This window comes from Egretta garzetta, unplaced genomic scaffold (assembly GCF_000687185.1).
Source record: "Egretta garzetta isolate BGI_Z169 unplaced genomic scaffold, ASM68718v1 scaffold768, whole genome shotgun sequence".
Taxonomy (NCBI): domain Eukaryota; kingdom Metazoa; phylum Chordata; class Aves; order Pelecaniformes; family Ardeidae; genus Egretta; species Egretta garzetta.
The window spans coordinates 1570290-1590068 of NW_009260594.1; the positions used below are offsets into that span (position 1 = coordinate 1570290).

The window sequence follows — 19779 nt, forward strand, 5'->3', positions numbered from 1 at the left end:
CCCGGGGGTGCCTTCGGGGTCCGCCACCCACCACTCATCTCCTTTGCTGGCCCTTCCGCCATGCGGAGATCTGCTAATCTGACCATGGAGAGCTGCACGTCTCGGGGAATTGTATACTCCATTTCACCTCGGTAAAGCAGCTGGGAGCTGATGCCTTGAGCCGGAAAATAGGCACATCGTGATTTGACAGGAACGGTCTGCCCAGGTCACAGGATGGTTGGTAAAATAATACAGTACAGCTTTCCTGTCCAGAAGAGGTGCTTTAGAGCACTGTTTCTTATGCTCTCCATCCCTGATACAATTACTCCTTTTCTTAGGCTTCTTGCTGACCAGCAGACTTCCTCTTTTAAACACACCACTGTGTAAATTTTATCCTAGGAGGACTTAGACACACTTAACCACCATGTCCTCAACTCCACAAATCTCTGCTTATTGCTCTCTGTAAGGCACACAGCCTCTGCGGACCAGGAACAAGTCAATAAGTAAGAAAATTACAGGAGGAGACTCACCCTGGCATAGATAGTGCCTGCTTAAACTGCCCGCTGCATCCCTGGCTGTATCCAGGCTGGTTTCTCAGTCTTGCCTGTGGGATGTTGCTTCCCCTGTCTCTCTTGGCTAGTCTCTTCATGGGTGTAAATCCAGAGCAGGATGGGTCCCTGGTTCCTCTCTCCTAACCTGGTGCCATTAATCACAGCAGTTGCCATATGGGTCAGCCTAGCCAGCATCTTCTTCCCAACCACAGCAAACATTGGAGGCTCCAGAAAATCATAGCTGTCCCAATATCTTTGATACAAAGCCATTTTATCTTTTACCATTCATATTGTCTGGGCCCTATTGCTGAGCATGAGGGTTTCTGTATTTTATTTATTTATTTTAAACAGCTGATTGATTCTGTTCCTTACCAACTACAATTGTTCTGTCATCCATATATAGCCCCCATAGGGGAACTATATATGAGGGATGAGATTCTTCTTCCCTTTCTCTCCACCTTTCTTTGACCGCCGCCCAGTAGAATCATGCAGCAGTTGTAGCCCACCTGCACCCTCCCAATGCAGAGAGCTTGTTGTGCATCCTCCCATTTCAAAGCCAAGGAACAGGCAAACAGCCTGTGGCTGAACCCCATCTGAATCAGAAATAAGCTCTTTTTTCCCCAGGAAAGAGAGGCTGCACAGTAGCACTGCCTCCGAATCACCCCTCCTTCAGCTCCTCTTAAGAAATGCTGCAAGACTTCCTCATTGATTGCCCCAGAACATACTTTGGGGTTACAAGAGGAACAACAGCAACTACAATAATCCAGGCTTTATTTACCAATCCCAACTCAGCCTTGTTGAAGTGTTAGATGCCTATGACTCTCCACTAAAAATGTGCACATCTCTATTTCAGGCTTTGATTGAGGCTGGAAGCTTGCAAGTGAGAAATGTTTACCTAGGAAACTCATAATCTCTCTTCTGAGCTGCAGCACTGAATGCACTGCAGTAATGTTTTACAGGCATGGAGAAAGCAAGCCATCCATCCTAGCCAGGCGTGGAGAAGGACAGGTTATTAAATGCGGCTTTAGAAGTTTCCTGTAGTACCGGTTCCATTATGCAGAGTTTTGCCATCTCGTTCCAGGTGAAGTGTGAGTCAGAATACAGTAATGCTATTTTTAAAAGACCTCTCAGATCTACAGCTATATCCCAGCTACGAATTAGAAGAAACATTCACTGTTGATACAAGCTACGGTGACTTGCAGAGTTGCAGATCACAGGACAGAGAGGAAATGATCAAATGGGGTTTTATTTTTAAAGATATATGACCTGGGATGGTGGTGGGAAGAATATAGCCTGATGTTTATTTTGGGCCTAGAAAAGTAAGGGCACTCACTGTAAACATGGGATTTTTCTGAGAGATGATGTTTTAGACACAGATGAACTTTTCAAAGGAGCAGAGAAAGACCACATCTTTCCTAAATTTCTGTGGCATATCTATATCCTGAGGACAGCTTTGAAGGTTTGGCTGCCTGATCCTGCTCCATTCCTGGCAGAGGAACGGAACAAGCAACATGCAGACCCTGTGTCATCCCACACTGCCCAGGAGCGGCTGTGGCACTTCGTTTTCTGCTGCTCTCTGCTCTGAGGCTGTAACTTTTTTTTTTTCTCCTTTCCTTGCCAACTTCAGTGCAAACTCATCCCAGCCTCATGGCTGTTCTCAAGCTGATGAGCTGCTGCTCCAGAACTGCACAGCCCCGAGAGAAGTACATTTTATATACACGCCAGTTCCCTGCCCTGCAGGGTCACAGGGACATGGTGATTTATCCCCACAAACTCTGAAACACCCATTTCAGTCTTCCTCGCCATTACACTCTCCATGTTGGCCTTCATGGTTTGAGAAGAGCGCGGGGGGTGGCCTGTGCAGCAGCTCGTCACCCTGTCACACCCTCAGCACAGCATTCCCAAGGAAGCGTCCCGGGAGCATCAACACAGCGCCTTCACAGCCACTGCTGAAACCATCTGCAGGCATGCTCTGAACGCAAACACAGGCCTCTTCTCCTGCCCATGAGGATCAGGAGCGTGAAGGTGTGTTGGAGGGAAATGCCAACCCATGGGCTAGAAAGGCTCACCTCACTCAGCTCCTGCTCTTTAGGGTAGTCCTCAGTGTACCTTCATCTGGCTGCCTGCAGAGGCACCAGCATGTCCACAGTGGAGAAGTCCCTCGCCCAGGGTTGGCCAGACACAGTGTCTGTGTTGCCAGTGCTCTGCCTGAGTGGAAAGGACTCACCCTCACACGATGGGAGAACCTGTGAAGGTGTCCCACAGCCGGTGTCTAGCCTGCAGCACGGGCTGACGTAGAAGCCCAGCACTTTGTCCCTGTTCAGTGCCGGTCAGAGCACAGCTGATGAGGGCTTGCTTGGCTTGGAGCTTCCCAAGCGGGTGGCAGAGCAGGAGGACACCTCCAGCGCTGCTGGGCACCAAGACCTCATGGTCTGCAGACATACTCATCGGACCAGCTGAGGCAGTGCTGGACGCCGTCCCGGCACAGCCTCCTGGGGACGCAGGAGCAGTACTCGTAGAGCACAGGGCTGCAGCTCCACCACTCCGACCCACATGGGGGGCAGGCGGCCACTGGGAGGGACAGAAAACAGGGAACAAAAATGCTTCTGCTGCACTGACCCCCTTCTCAGCTTCCTTACACAGGTAGCTACCCTTTCATCCCTGGCAGCTTTTGAAAAGCCACTGGCGATGACCCTGAGTCTGTGAACCCACCAAAGAGGACACTCGCTTCATGTGACTCGTGGGACACAACCAGTGAGCGTGACATCGCAATGACCTTCGTAGCAGACATGCCATCCTGGGAGGAAAAACTAGGCGTAATTTATTTTTTAGCAAGCTACTCCAGAGAAAGCTGCTGATACAGGCAGGTCTCACCTGAGGTTCAAAACCACAGGAGTGACTTTGGAACAAACCAAACATTTTAGCTAGAGAAGGATCTAGATGGCTTTGAAGCTGCTGAGGCACACTCAGTCCCCCTGGCTCAGAGACATACCCATCTCCTGACCAACAACCAAAGGCCAATTTGAACGATTGCTGCTGCCTACAGCTATGTGTCACGATGAAACCGCTCCACACTCAGCAAGGCACAGTGGAGAAGCGACTTTGGGGGCTGGCAGCAAAGCATGGAGCCTTTCCCCTCTCAGTTGCCACCAGGCTTTGACACAGGCCCCTTGGCAGCTGATGGGATGGAGGCTGCATGGTTCATACTGATGTCCTACCCATGTCCTACTGTGTTTTAGCAGTGCATGCCAGCCTCCAGTGTTTCCAGCAGCGCCAGTGAGCACAAAGCCTGTACAACCTATTTCAATCCATCAGCAGAAAAGACCTTTTGCCCAACAGTAGCCAGAAGAGAGACTTACAGCTCCCCATCTCATCAGAGCAGTCTCCACAGTCGTTCATCCTGTTACACCTCTGATCAGCATAGACCCAGTATGCGGGGTTACTGCAGTGGAAAACCAGGTATCCTGGGAGGCTGTGAGGCAAGTCACCTGCAACAGCGGACACACAGAACATGCTCAACTCCACAGGGCACAGATATACCAGCTAAAATGGGGATGGCAGCTACCAAAGGCTGCTGTCATAGGGGGTCTGTCGGTCCTTCCCCATGCAGCGTCAGGGCATGAACGCTGCTGCAGATGGGGAAGCTGCGGTTGGAGAGGGAAAGGGATGCTCATGGCTGGGCCAGAAGCAGAGTCCGGGTACCCCAGCTTTCTGCTTTAATGAGGTTTTTTTTCCAGTAGGCATACAGCTTCACCAATGGAGGAAAACTGCATCATGGTTTAAAAACCAAAAAAAGCCAGGAAGATCAGAGGAGCTTGGAGTCTTTGATTCCTGGCACTCCCACTAGGTTTTGGGCAGTGCCATCTCTCAGCATCTGGCCTACAAAGGATCTTCCAGGCCTATCTGCTCACATACGCGGTCAGAAGCACCGAGCAGGATTAGAGGGGCAGCGGCTGCTCTGTCTCGCAACAGGAAGACCAGCATGGGGAGGACGGGCACAACAAAACCACTCACTACAGAGTTCCTCCTGCTCATCCTCTCCATTCCTGCAGTTGCTGACTCTGTCACAGACCTGGCTGGCCAGGATGCAGGTCGCTCTGTCATCGCACAAGAAGCCTGTGTGGTTATTGGAAGCTGCACAGAAGCGGTTCGCTGAAGGGAAAGCAAGAAATACTTTCTTTTCCAACATTTTCATGGAATGAGGAACAGATCAAGGGGAAGAAAGGGGGATTTCTGAAATTCATTTTTTGTTCTGGAAATAACCAGGGGCCAGGATTAATCTCTGGTGGGTTCATGGCAGAGTCTGAAAACTATACCAGTGGTCTGAAGCATGACCGTGTCACCCACAGTCAGCAAAGCCCTATGGAGCAGGACACCAGAGCCGAGGAACGGCTGGTGGTGACTCGGGCTGTGCAAGCCTGGCACAGCCCCACGCCACCCTACTGGTGCCTTCCCTTCCTCCTGATCCATACTGGGAAGCACCACTTCACCACTGGTGATGGCCACAAAGGCTCTTCTCGTGCAATCTCATTTTCTGCACCCCTTACCAAAAAAACTGACGACTCTTGGGATACCAACCTGGCGCATGTAGCAGGAGTCCCAGTGCCACCGCCAAGCCCACGGCGGCAGCGAGGACGAGCAGTGCCGTGGCAGAGATGCAGGCACATCTCCGCGTGCAGCCCACGTGGGCGCTGCGTGGCTGGCAGCAGCCTGTTGGGAGGCAAGAGCGAGAGGTGAGGAAGGGCCCGGCAGGCCTGAGCGGGGTTGGGGTGTTTTGGAGGGGAACAATGCAGAGCCACAGGGGTGATGTGTTGGGGGCTCTGCATGTGGAGAGTTTTAATAACCAAACTCCAATGTTAAACACCTCCGAAAATAGGGAATTTTGCTACTTGCAGTGTGGAAGAGCCTGTGCCATCGTTGTGGAGCACTGGGACCAAAAGGCGCAAGTGCTGCGTCTCCATCAGAGCTCACCCAATGCACTCTGATGCAGAAGGGTGGAGAAGGCCAAGCCCCTGCCTGACCCCATGGGACAGCAATGCCCTTTTCACGGCAGGAGCAGAAAAAATACAGGGCAGGTCAGTGTAAGGCTGGGAAAGGTGCCCTCCCAGAGCCCAAAACTCCTCAAGAGGTAAAAATTCATTTTACAGTGCTTCAGGCTTTCTGCCCCAACCAGGACTTTAACATTCCCACAGAATGAGGCTGAATTATCAGCTCAGAATGGTGAGAACTGACTGAAGAGCAGCCCTTTCCCTCCCCAAAGACATCACCAGGGTACAAAGGGCAGCAACCTTTCAGGGACTCCAACTTTCAGGAAGTCACGTACGTAAAGCAAACCAAATCCAGAAGCTAAAGGCCAAACCCACAGTCATTGCAACACACAGCAGCGCATGCACGAGCAACGCCGATCAGCTGCCTTCATCTCGGCTCTCTGCAGCACCAGTGCTTTGTCTCTAAGCCAACATTGTATTTTCTTGCATTCCTTCGTATTTCCAGACCAGCAGAAAAAAAAATAAAATCAATGTGCTCATCTGAGAAACTTGTAACTGGTCACTTCAGACAACCCTGCATGTTTAACCGGATTGTGGTATTTCTGAACTTAAAGAGCTTTGACCAAAAAGTTAGAAGTTGTCTTAGCTGTGCTTCATATTTACTTAGCTGTTGTGTTGTACAAACGCAAGCGAAGGCTTGGCCTTTGCTCAACAGCAAAGGGATCTTGGCTGCAGCAACCACCCCCTCCGTCACGCCTGAGCAGGAATCAAACGCAGAACATGTCCGCATGAAAGAAAAGTGGTGAATTTCAGCATGTCTGTGTCTACAAGACAACACCTTTGACCAGAAAGCACAACAGTTGCAAACAGACACAAATATAAAATAATGGCAGTGATGAAATGTTGTTGCAACCCAATCTACAGGTTTGCTATTGATTTTGTTTGATCTCACCTTCTCCCTCTTAATATGGACAAAATTTCTGAAGTTTGGTTATTAAAACGGATAGAAAGCCTATAGCAAGTTCACCACGAGCCTTTCTCTGACAGACAAGGATTACCTATCGTGCTACTTCACCATAAGACTGCCAATTCCAGGCCAACAAAGAACAGCTTACATTTATTAATATTATAGTCTGGATGTTTCACTACACAGAAGGGGAGGGAAAAAAAAAAAAGTCGGTCTCAACAGACCATAAATACTGGTTGCATTTTTACATGATGTAGGTATTTTCAATTGAGTTATGCTTTAATAATAAAAATGTTAAGCTCTACATTTTATTCATTACCTCTTTCTTCAGAGAAGGACTTTGTTGAATCAAAAGTAGCTACATCACCATTTCTCTAGAAGGAAAGGAATAAAAGACTGTTTACAGGAGCAGCACGCACTAACCACGCAAAGTATGCCTTTCTAGTTCTTGTACCATCTTACCCAGCAATATATAATGTATTCCTTTATTTTGACATAAAAGTAAAAATTGCCTCGGTGGAAACATGGCCCAGATTTAATTCACAAAGCAATCAGTCAGATCACCTTTTAAATCTTAGGTACCCATTTGTAAAACAAACACTAATGCAAGTCCAGCGCTTTATATCAATACTTTCCTTTTGTATCAAATTAGGTTAAGTAGAAACCACTAGAAACTCAAAAAACCAGTGATAAATAGGTCAGACAAACAACCTTATCAAGAACACAGGTACTTTAGGAAACAGCAGCATATAAGTTTTTTTCCCTGAAGAGAAGGACTGTACCTGGGGGTGAGTTTTGTTCATGCTTCCCAGAGCTACAGCCCTCGCAGCAGTGCAAAGGAGCACAGGGAGTTTTCTGCACCTAACAGGAGCGATGTTACCAGGATACAAAACCCAACAGAGGTTAGGAAAGCAAGGAGTGTGCTGCTGCCCAGGCACACAAGCAGGAGAGGACGGGGAAGGCAGCAGGGAGCCTGTGCTCCGGCTCCGGTTGGAAGTGGGGTTTCTGGTTTGCTTCTCATTCCTCCTGGCTCCACCTTGATTTCACGACAGGGCATTAGGCAAATCATAAAGGACATTTTGGATGCAGAGAACCCCACTGCCACTCCTGACACCAGTTAGGAAGATGAACGCTCACCCCTAGCTAATGCCGACACCATTTATCCTGGTGCCGGTCAGGGAGAATCCTCCTTCATGATGAAAGCTTGAGGGAAGAGTCTGACCACCTTCATGCAAGCCTCCTTTCTCCCCACCTCCTTCCTAAGATAGAGCTGACATGCTGACCTCGTAGCAGCATCAGCCCAGACTCCCTGCAAGGTGATCAGATCTCAGCAGAGCTGTGCAGGATACAACTATCTGGAATAGCTACCCTGCTTGGGCAACAAGCACAAGCATAGCAAATCCTCCAGGGTCCTCTCTTTTTCACTTGCATACTTGAATTTCCAGGCTTGCAGTAAGTCTTAGCAGCTCAGCCTGTAGATAACACAAGCCTACAAATAGATTGCAGCTTTCTAAACTGGCTGTAGGTCCCAGCAGAGCACATACAGAGTGGAATTTTGCAGCTTCAAGGATAAAATGTCACGAGCAGGCAGCTTTGCCACAGGGGTAGGTGGGAGAAAAAGCACTGGCATAAAGTGTCTGAGGAGTCCATGTTCTTCTTGCTTGCAGAGGGTCCATAGGACTCATGTGCCTCCAAGCTGTTGCCACCTCACAGATGACCGGTCCTCTCCAAGCACCAGCAAAACTAGCTTAGCAGGGCTTCAGAGGAGATGCTGGCAGCTACATCGCCTGTAAGGTGGCCCCGAGACAGTTGCCTCAAATCGATTCAAAGCACCAAATAAAGCCCAACATGGAGAAACAATTAGGGCTACTTCCCTCTCCATCCCCATGCAGGCAACTCATTCTCGACTGCATTAACACTCAGTTAATAGACGCTTCTTGACAAGGGCATCTGCCAATGCCGTGCTCACCGGTTCACAGACCAGCCAGAATTAAATACAGTCTTTTAGGAGCTCCTCCTTTGGCATGGCAACACCAGTTTGTCCAAAGCAGAAGCTTCCCACTGTTAAGCTTGGTGCTAGAAAGCTCTCCTGTTCTGAGGGGCAATTTTGGGTGAAAACACCAAACCCCAAGTAGCAAACAGTCTGCAATCTGGGCACCTGCTACAACATGGAAGAATGACAGATTAAGGGTTAAAACCTGTGTATCTTAAATTCTGGATGTTTATCTTTAAAGAGGAAGTTCTAGTTTCTAATCGGACTTGACACAGGACTATTTTGAGCCTTCAAAAAGCTTATTAGATGACTGAGAGTTTGCCAAGAGTCCCCTGTATGCGCCAGGTCAAGCAGGCGAGCTATCCATACCCCACGGAACAATCCATGTTGAAAACGTTTAAAATGCAGAGTAAACCCACACTTACAGGCAAATGCCCGTACCACCAGACATCTACCAGAATCTGTTCCCTGCACCAAGATTATCAAGCCCAGCTGTAGCCAACCAGGCAGCTGAGTTTTAGAACAGTTACCCCACATCAAAGACCACTGGTTCAGAAAAATGAGTTCATGAGAACGAGGCAACAAACACAAGCAAGCCCTTCTGAAGAAAAAAAAAATCTTTGTTGAAGATCAGAGAAGCTGAAGAGGGAACACGGATTAAGATATCCAGTACGATAGGACACTACTGTTAATTCTAGCACCTAAAAAAACCCCCCTCAAGCTCCCCCCAAGACCCCCCCAAATGTACCATGGCTATTTCTGCCAGCAGTGAATTGCACACACTTGAGAGGGTTGCCTCATTTGTGTCAAGACGATTCCATTTAAAATCTGATACAAGTTCAGTTGAACACATGCCTAAAGAGAATATAAAATGCTTTCCCTCCTGCAATTTCAATAATTTAAGGCCCTTCATTTAAACAGTGGTCTTGGGCAGAGATCAAACCCAAATTGCAGCCTCTGAAAATGAAGATGTCAGGAAGTCAAGCATTTAACAAAAAAATGAGTGGGACAAGCCATTTTGCAAAGTCAAATGCCAAGATAGCTTAAATAGTCCATTTAGATTAGAAATCTTGAGAAACAGTTCAATTACTGCAGCCTAGCTCGTATCTGATTTTACTGAGGGAAGATACTTTGACAAGAGCTTGCAAGTACAACATTTAACAAATTCTCCAGGCTCTGGCTCACTCTGGAAACAGCAGCGCCAAGTGACAGATTGCCACAGGCACCGAGTTTCCTGTGACCTAGCAGCACATTGCTGAATCACCGGCTCCACTGCACAGATCACTTTGCTGAAATGTCATTAAACAATGAACAAAAGATGAAAATGCGTAAAACTTCTGCTCCCTTTGTCACAGGCAGAGAGAACACCAAACGGAAGCAGAAGTTGTTTGTTTAACTCAAACCCAGGAATGTAAGCAATAAAGTCAAAACATTTTGGAAGAGAAAGTTTTGCAAAATCGAGTCATCAACCTAAGAGGCTGTGCCGTGCACATTTGAAACAGGCAAATAGCCATGTTTTCCTGAAGCTGTAACACTCCCTCTGCAACCACATGCAATAGGAAAGGAAAACACTTTAACAGACTTGAAAACATTTCTATGTTAGTAATTCAGCTAGAAAAACTGGGATTGCTGAAGTCTCTTCTGGAAAGGCAGTCCCGAAAAACAGAGTGCTGAGAAGACAGGCAGCAATTACTGAAGCAGAGCCCATATTTACAAAGTAATTTTTGAACATCCGTTGCACACATCACATTTGATACCGCTCAAAGCCCAACGCTGGCACTCTGCACCAAACCAGGGCTGTACACTGACTGCGGTTTGCACTAGGTGAACAGAAACACACATTGCAACCGAATCGCTGCTGCAGCCAGACAGATTTCCCGCCCCTGCTGTCGTGCAAGCGAACAGCACTCCAAACCCACCACACCATCGGTTTTCACAACAGTCACGCTTGAGGCCTTTGCAATAACACCACTTACACGCAAAGGTACCTGTCAATGGCTGCCGGCACCCAAACTTCTGGGCTACCATGTTGTCCCACTGAAGAATTTAGCACTAATTTAAGATTTCAAATTGTAATTCCTGCACCGTGATACAAGCCTCCTTGAAACAAACATCGCCTAATGCTCATAAACCTCACTGGCTCAAAACCCGCTGGAGTGCAAGCCCGCTAGGGCTTGCAGCAGCACCGTACAGGCCGCTTAATGCACATCCCTGACTTGTGGCCCCCGCAAGGCTCCAGCCCCTGCAGTTACACAGACATCAGCGTTATGGCCGAATTAGGAATGACTATTGAACCAGTTTTAACAGCGAGGGAACACATCACTGTATCCTCCAGAATCTCTACAAGTTCTCACTAGAATTCAAAACCTGAAGAGGTAGTGTTTGGCGGTTTGGTTGTTTGGTTTTCTGGGTTTTTTTAAACCCTCAAGGGGAGAGCTTTGTATAATCAACAAAATATGATGAGGAGCTGGAGATCATGCATTCTAGCCAGCTTTCAAACACTTGCAGAGATCTTAAAATATATCACAGACCCCCACCTGGCCAGGGCTATGGGAACCAGCATGTAGTAATCACCTCAAAGACAAGAGCTGCAAAAAATACATTAGAAATAAGAGAGACATTGTTCCTTGTTGCTGTGTTAGTAAATCATGTAGCAAAATCAGGTCACATCACCCATGAGAGGAATGCCACAGACTATATTCAGTATGAAAGCCTTTGTGGTCAATAATTAACCATAGCAAAAAGCTATATAGTCAACATTTTCTGTACAGTCAATTTTATTTGTCTGTTCTCATTTCTCAGGAATCAACTTGTTTCTGTAAATGAAGTTACAAGACTGGAATAGTTAATCAAGAACAGAAAGTAGAATTTCTTCAGAAAACACAGGCGCTAACTTTACAAGCAAATTAAGACTTAAATGCTAAAGTTTGACAAAATAATTGACAGTGTAATGTTCTCTGTGTGAAGGGATATGTCCCTAAGTTTTAACAAAGTTTCCGTCTTTCACAAACTGAGTTCTAGCCTACAGCACCTCACCAATGCTTTCCATCTTGGATATTGCCACACTGTAGAAAAAATATATTTCTATTTTTGGAGACACAGTTGTTTGTGCATGGACATTAACAAGTACAAAAATTAGCAGATAATTTTATAATATTTCCTCTTAACTACAACAGAAAGTGCAACACTAAAAAGGCATCTCCTGCCTACTTAAAATTTCTTATACCTTTACAAAGCTAACTCTGAATGTATACATTACATCCTAGAACACACAAGTAAGTTTGAAAGTGTCATGGCAGAACTGTGGAAAGCATGCTTACAGCTTTTGTAAGCAAAAAGACACATAGCAAACACCAGTGAAAAGTGATTATGTCTGGAAACAAACATAAATTCAAGATGTCTGAATCTTCACTACTAGTTGAAAACAAAATCCCGTGACATTTGTTGATTCTGTAACTTTATTTGCATTTTAAGACTGGCTGCTAAGCTTCTTATCTGAAGAACCACCACAAGCAATCAGGAGTTGCTAGCTCTGTTAGAATTAGTCTGTTGGATCCAATGGAGACTTATTTAAATTGCTGATTGAGCCAGATTGACTTTTGTAGGAAGAGGTCCAGCTTCTTCATGTTCCTCAGTCTTGCATCTAACCACAACAAGTGCAGAGGATGGATATCTGTTCAGTTTTTGTTCATTCATGTATTCCAAATCTCCATAGATGCTCAGCTTCTGAAATATTTAAACAATTCACTTTAAGACAAAGACTCTCCGTACTGTGAATAAAACGCATTTCATTATGCAACTACATTGCTGGTTCTGATGGCTGCAGCCCTTCAACACAAGTTAACCCAGGCTTTCTGTAACATCTGAAATTAATGGCTGGAACTAGATTTGAGTCCAGAAGAAACATACCAAGTCTGCCAGAACAACAGTAGATACAGTGCTTGCATAACAGCTCCTTTAGTTTGCAAATACTGTAAGCCTTGCTCGTTCCAGAAGTACGGGGATCTCTCTGGGCACTAGAGATGCTACTTCAGCCAGTTCCCCTCTGATCAGACTCTCTGCTCAACGATAATAGGCTGTCGCTTCTGTTCTCACTTTTGATCCTCCTGGATTAAACCCATACTGGATTCCACCTATACCACCCAACCCTCAGTACAGCTTTATTCCCAGAGAAATTAGAAGCAGCCTCCTTTTTTTTTTTTTTTTTTTTTTTTTTAAGAGTAATCTGAAGGTTGTCAAGAAGAGAGCACTACGAACCAAAAGACATCATCCCTGGGCTGCCTGAGTAAGGCTCAAAGCACCTATCAACCACAGGAATGAGCAAGAATTGTTCAGCTATAAAATCAACATTTAAATAACAAAAGTCATTTGCTAACTACATCCACAAAATAAAAATAAAAACCAAAACCCAAACCCCACTCTAGTTAAACTTCCCCCCCCAATGTTTCCTAGTCTCTAGACAGCTGTAACATAAAAGTAATATAATTAATAAATTCAAAGTATTGTAAGTTATAAAATAGTTACCTCAGATGGAACATATTGCTCTACAGCTGTAGCTACAGTTGCGCAACAAATCCAGAGCAGCACCAACACTGACAGGACGAGCGTAGTGGTTAAAATCCAACTGGAATTTCTGAAATGAAAAGAATGTTACTAGATTTCATACACTGAATACAAGACAATGGCCCTTCTAAAAAGTTCGGCTCAATTTTGACTGCATTTGCTGCTGATTCACTAGCTCTTCCAGCTACAGGGCCCACTTCAGACTCCTGGGTACTCCAATGCCTATTCAGTATCTGACTTGGAAGACACAAAGGACTTGCTGGATTCTGTTTATTCAGCCCTAAGCATCCTCTCATTTACAATTTTAAAAACAGATTTTTCTGTTACACATTTGCAGTGCAATTCACTGATCTTTCATGTGTAAACTTTTAAGAAGAAAGCAATCAGGGTTAAGGGAAAGAACTACCAACATGCTCATCTTCAGCAAAGCTTTAATAAAGATATACTGGGCATTTTCAGCCTGGAAATGAGACACAACAGTGTCTTTCATATCAGATAATCCCAAAACAAAATACAAAACAAGTGCTTTGCCCTGAAACATACCCAGAGCTAAACAACAGGCAAAACACAGTATTGATGAAATAGTTCACAGAACATGCTCAAAAAAACGTGTAGGAAATTACCAATATGATGTTCACTTGAAATTGAAAGGAGAATCAAAGTTGGCAGAATAGCCTGAAAATAACATGGGGCCAGCATGGAAAAATAGCAATAACAGTCAGATACACGATTTTAACTGCTATGCACCCTGAACCCAGCAGGCTTGTAGCACTTTGCGATCTTGCTACAGTGCCCCCACACACACAGAGCAAATGCCATTATCCTCCTTACTAGGTACGGACATTCTAGAATACACATACATGGAAATACACTTGAAAAAGCTGTCATTTTCTTGCTCTTCAAAAAGTCCTCGGTATGTCTGTGAACTTCCTGGGCGTAGGTCTGCTGAAATACAACAGCAGAAACAGCTGTCAGGAAAGCAATAAAAGAGACGTCCCAAACGCCACACAGTTTGCCTATACAGAGAACATAAAAGGAAGCTTTTAAAATGGCCCTAGCTTGCATGTTTCTATTTCCAGCAGAGCTTAGTTTCCACCACATACTTTGCTAAGTGTACATAGTGCAGTCTACATGGCAAACAATTGTATTTCAGCTTTCTAAAAATCTGCCTTCATGTGCCACCTGCAATTTTTTTTTTTTTTTTTTTTTTTTTTTTTTTTTTTTATGACAGGAAACATTTGTATTTGCTCTTCCAAAGCACAAAGAACAACTTACAGGCTGTTTTACTCAGTGACAAGGATCCTCTTGTATCTCCAGTTTCTTGATCAAGCTGTGGAACATACTGTACTTCTGGCTTTGACTGAAACAAAATAAGGAGTTAGGAGATCCTGCTAGCAGGCTTCCACTGATCATAATCATTTACACTTTCAGAACTAATACAGAAGTTAACCTTAAGATATGCACCAATTACGCAAGTTTGATTGCCCCCGCCCCCTGCCCTGGCAGTGAAATACTATAAAAACCTAAAAACTTCTGATAGTGCTCCAGTCTTTTATGTGACTGGAAGGAGCAGAGTTAAACATTTAGCACCCAGGACACCTTAATCTCAACAAAAGAAGGCAAGCACCTGGAATATGACAATTTTGCCATCATCTGCTTGAAGGTAGAAAGTCCATGAGGATGTTATGAAGCTCTGAGCTGAATCCATCATGTCACTCCAGAATGATCTCACCAGTGTAAGAGGAAAGAGGAGATGAATTCTTGGCATCAGGGACATTAACTGCAAAAGTAACATTAACTGGTTTTCCATTTGTTTTTATATGAAAAAAATAGAAATCATGGTCTTGCTCACCCCATGCCCCATGTCTAGATTTCAGTCCTTAGGAAGATTTATCTTCCTTTTGAAGAAATATAAAAAAAGAGAAGACACACTGAACAGAAAACAAGTAGGTGGTATTTGAAAAACATGTCATCTACTTACTTGCTCTTGCCTTAACTCAGCAAATGGCAATTGATTCTGGCATCCAAGATGGCAAGCATATTGTTCATCAGATTGGGAGTATGCTTCAGTACAGGCTGCAAGGAAGAAGTTCCCCAAATGAGAAGACAAATTCTGCATTTTAGTTCAGAAAACATTTTCAGTATAAGTTGGATCAGAAACAAAGCACGAGTTAAAAGACTGACAATCCCATTTGCAGGGAAAGATACGGCAGTCACTCCAAGGGTAGCATTCGCTCTGAGGTCTAACGAAGGTTAAGGAATTGGAGCTTAGACAGATGAGGTAGTCGAAATCTGAATGCAATCAGAGCAACTGATCAGAAATGTTACCCTTGACAAACTTGGGGATGCAAGTTTTCATTGATTCTCCAACTACCACTATCATTTTTCCTCTACATACCATGTAAAATACAAGTTTTTACCTCAGAGAACAGTCGGAAGCCTAAAAAGATCAGAGGGACTATCACTCCGTTAAATCCCTTAGAGGTAACAACAGAAGTCACGGTATCACAGGAAAACTAAAGAAGCATTTTCCTGCTCGTGTGAGGAATACAGAAACTGCACTGAAAGTATTATGGAGTATTTTTTTAACGAAAAACAAAGCCAACATTGTTCTACAGAAAGCTTCTATTAATTGTTCACTAGAGACCATAAAGACCAAGAAATCTAAATTATTCAGAGAGAATAATTTAAATTATTCTGCCCTTGGAGATATCGGGCAGACAATACATGGGCATAGCTCTTCCCCAAAACACTGAAGCTTAGGTGGACAATTTTGTAGTACTACGTGAACTAAAGACTCAAAACAAGTAGCAACACAGAGGACAGTAGCTCTTCCAGTTTTCTACAGGAACAAATGGACCATCATAAAGGCTAAGAACAGCATGGCACCAGCAGCTAAACATTTAAGTATGCGGCTCATAGCACCTGAACAGCAATTCTGTGGTAAAACTGCCACCAAACTAGTGTTTGTAGGCAGAAAGAAGTATCAGGAAACAGAATTGAGCAGATCAGCCAAGACATATCTTGCCAAGCACGGAATACTTAGTCAGGGCACCAACCAGTGTAACAGATTACAGAACATAAGCCAGCAAAAGACAACAGCCTCAGAAAGAAGAGTTAAACCAGAAAGTAAGCAACTGTTCAATTACCTCTACATGTGGTCTATTGCCACATTACTCTTTTTTTATGGCACTCTTTCATGTGTGGTTTGACAACTAGATTGACATGCTGTATCACAGCTATTCACAGTGTATGACAGACTAGAGCATTAACCCATTTCTAGAGTATTTAATGCAGTTTTGTATCACATTAACATCTTTGCATGTCAAGCTTTCTACTTGTGTACTTTCCATCAGCTTTCTGGGCTAGCCACTAGCCTTCTTGTTTTTATGAGCTACTGAGAGGGTAAAAGCCTCCTTTGAGTGCTGGCTTGGTGCTCTAATTATATTGGAAATATAGACGGAGAGCTCCTAGCTTTCCTGCTTTGGGTGGTTATGTCCCACTTAATCTCTGAACAAAACTGTGAATCATCTGCCTCAATATTATTGGATGAAAGTTCTATGCAATTCCAGAACAATACTGATTAGCCTATACACCACATATTTCACCTTCACTATGAAATTTTTGCTCTAACATAGACAATCTGAGAGAATTAGTCACAAGTATTTAATGGCCTATTTCAGACAAAACATGTGCCTAATTCCCAAGAGTTTAGCTGTAGGTAAACCTCAGGATGTAGCCTAGACCACAAGCTACGAGGCAGACAGCGCATTAAGATCTGTATTCTTACTCCGCCTGAACAATTCACTTCTATATATAAGTTTGTCAGGAATTGTAAATGGGACTGATTGTTGCATGGAATTATTAAAGGAAAAGTGTTGATTTGACTAGATATTTTTTCCCAGTCATATTGCGTCTTCTATGACAATGTGTTTACAGTAAAATGAAGTATTCCTAATTTATTTACAGAGACTGATGATACTTAAGAAATTCAAGAAAACAGCAACACTAAGGATCAGGTAAGGAGAAACCCACAGAGAACAGACAACCTTTCCCTAAGATTTTTTTTTTATATCCTGTACATAAACTTTAAGAAGTTGTTAAAGCCAGAAAGCAACTGAAGTAATCCCACCAATTTAACAACACCCTTTCAGATGTTCCTGCTCTTGCCTCTGTTATATCTCCTCATTACAGGACGTTGAAGGGGTACTGAAGTCTTACCAGAGTCGCATTCCAGTTTGGTTCGATTCAAATCAATGCCATCGTCCACAAACTGACAAATGGAAAACAGTCTGCAGCCTCGCTGGCACGCGTACAGTTCCTCTTCCTGGGAAGGCACAAGAAAAGGCTTGCATCCCTCCACTCAACAATAAATTGGCAGAAAACAAACAATTCTTTTTTTTGGAAGCTCTATAAGCTAAACTTGACACTCTGGATCATCTGGAATAAAAACAAACTGTATTTCTTTAACACTGTAGTATAACTATTGCTTTATTTCAAACGGAGCTCTTCATTCTGTGGCGGGGCAGACCTGGAACAGCAAATTCTATTTTGTAATTCCAGTCCTACAGCTCACAAGCAAAGTTGCACAGCATTTTCTTAAAAGGTGTTGCTTTTAAAAATAAGAGATACGGCTGTAGAAGATTTACTGGCATTTAACCCTACAAAGAATAGATAGCCTTCGATCTCAGGAATTAAACAGGAGAACCCAACCAGAGAGGACAAAAAAAAAAAAAAAAGAAGAGAGAGACTCATTTTCACAGCATATTACAATGTATCTACCAGGCGCTAATCTGAAATAAAACAGAATGTCAAAATAAGAGTTTATCTTCTGATGTACTAAAGCAGTTAGCCAGGGTACTGGTACTTGCCAAACCAGTTCCACAAACACACATTTTTATTTATTATATTGAACTGGAGGGGAAAAGTGCTTCCTCACTGCAACTATTAAAATTATGCAAATATAGAAAACCTACACCTATTATTTCTTCTGTCCACAATACCAAAGGGATGGACATGCACTTTCTGCATGTAATGCTTTTCACATTGCAGAACTAAAGACAGCCTCCATTACGTGAGCACTCCTACTTATGATCACACCCTGTCATGAATCAGACCCATCAACACCACTAACCACGTAACCACCCCAAATGACTGCAGCCAGTTGCTGTACAGGTGGAAAACGGACTCTGCATTAACTTAACAAGAAACAAACATACCACACCTTCTGTATAACCTATCATAAATTAATTGGCCATTGTTCATCTCCAAGAGTGCAAGTTCATATGCTTTAAAGGCACAAAGGGAGCAAACTGTGAACGTAAATTAAAACTTACATCTAACAACACTGGCAAGGTGGCTAAAATAGTTATGCTGTTGCAGAAAATACGTCCTGTAACTTGATATCCTGACAGAATTAGCTTTAGCAGACAGATTTCTATGGCAGTCTTCCATGGAAGTCTCAATGAAGCTTGTCTTACTTTCCAATGACAACTGAAACTATTTCCTTCAATTCAACTGGTAGTTTTGTGACAAAAACTAAATGTAAATGAAGAGATTGGTGTATTATTTGACAGCTCCAACACCACACAACAAAGAATTTAAAAGTACAGTAAAAATCACAGAATTATCAGATTTCCCTGAACTTGAAAAAGAGTCCTTTAACAGAGGCAAGACCATTGTGCCAAAACAGTACAGAAATATATTAGCATAATGTTTAGTCCTAACATCTCAGGTTTAGTTGTTTCTCCTCACTATCATCACACAAAGGCACCAAAACATGCCATAAGCACAGATGTAAGTTTACCTGTATTCCACAAAACTCTGTTACTTCCCTCTGTGGAGATATCAGTACCAGCTAGAGTCACAAAATCCAATTTAAGTTTCACATGAAAGCAAAGCCCTATTACCTAACATTGTCACTGTCCCCATTTGTCCACTGTCCTCCTGTGAAATCTCAAAGACGGGGTAAGAACTCCCATAATTTAGTTCAACCTGCTACATAGCTGCAGCTGATAATGAAGTATACTGTCAAGAAAGAACAAGGAAAGATGAGACTTTTGCCAATAGATTTTCCAAATTCAAACCAGTAGTTAAAGGTTTACAAAGCTTTGAACCAACAGCAAACTCTGGAGTATGAAATTAGATTCCCAGTAGACGCTATTGCAGTATTTTATCATGAGATGAAAACAATTCTATGCCAGTGAATCAAAACACAGTTTGTCGGTTCTGACAAGCTACTCGTTTATCATCATTTATGCTTAATCTTTCAATATCCAAGTGTCACGCTAGTGCCCTGACTCAGGATCTTTGGCCTGCCAGGGACGCAGCACTGTTTTAGTGCCCAAAAATATGGAACAGCCCAAGACAAATTACAGCTGCCTCTTTAGGAGCAGGAGTTAAAAAAATGCAGCAAATCCTCCCAAACCCACAGAAGTACCCAGCACTAACAAAGCTATCCTTTGAAAGCGGCATTTCTTTGGCAAGCTGCAGCCTAACCACCTATTTTCAAAATGAAGTATCTATCTTTAGAGAGGCCACTGCATTCCCTACTTTGAGAGGAAGAAAAACCTATGCCAGATGAGAGACGCCACAGGAGAACAGCAGCAGGCTGCTGACTGCACCTGAGCGCTGCAAGCATACTCTTCCTTCATGGTCATGTTTACTTAAAAGACACGTCCAACACTGCTTGACAAAACATGCACGGGGACAGGCCTCGAGAAGGGCTCCCAGCCCAGA

General features: G+C 43.9%; 2 protein-coding genes across 3 annotated transcripts; both read right to left on the reverse strand.

Annotated features, from left to right (window-relative positions):
* Nucleotides 1-2955: 2955 nt before the first annotated feature.
* Nucleotides 2956-7288, reverse strand: LDLRAD1 (low density lipoprotein receptor class A domain containing 1). Its single transcript, XM_009644656.1, has 6 exons — nucleotides 7268-7288; nucleotides 6805-6859; nucleotides 5109-5240; nucleotides 4545-4682; nucleotides 3890-4018; nucleotides 2956-3101 (listed from the first exon to the last, which is right to left on the reverse strand). The coding sequence occupies exons 1-6, from the start codon at nucleotides 7286-7288 to the stop codon at nucleotides 2956-2958; spliced, it is 621 nt and encodes a 206-aa protein (XP_009642951.1).
* A 3953-nt stretch (nucleotides 7289-11241) lies between these two features.
* Nucleotides 11242-15106, reverse strand: TMEM59 (transmembrane protein 59). 2 transcript variants are annotated; one of them, XM_035900210.1, is made up of 6 exons: nucleotides 15023-15106; nucleotides 14669-14821; nucleotides 14317-14401; nucleotides 13902-13983; nucleotides 13003-13111; nucleotides 11242-12204 (listed from the first exon to the last, which is right to left on the reverse strand). In XM_035900210.1, exons 2-6 carry the CDS (start codon nucleotides 14816-14818, stop codon nucleotides 12049-12051), a joined length of 582 nt encoding a protein of 193 aa, XP_035756103.1. In that variant the 5' UTR covers nucleotides 14819-14821; nucleotides 15023-15106; the 3' UTR covers nucleotides 11242-12048. The 2 variants fall into 2 exon arrangements, with proteins under 2 accessions (XP_035756103.1, XP_035756102.1); XM_035900209.1 differs by having other exon boundaries at nucleotides 11243-12204; nucleotides 13902-13986.
* Nucleotides 15107-19779: the final 4673 nt, after the last annotated feature.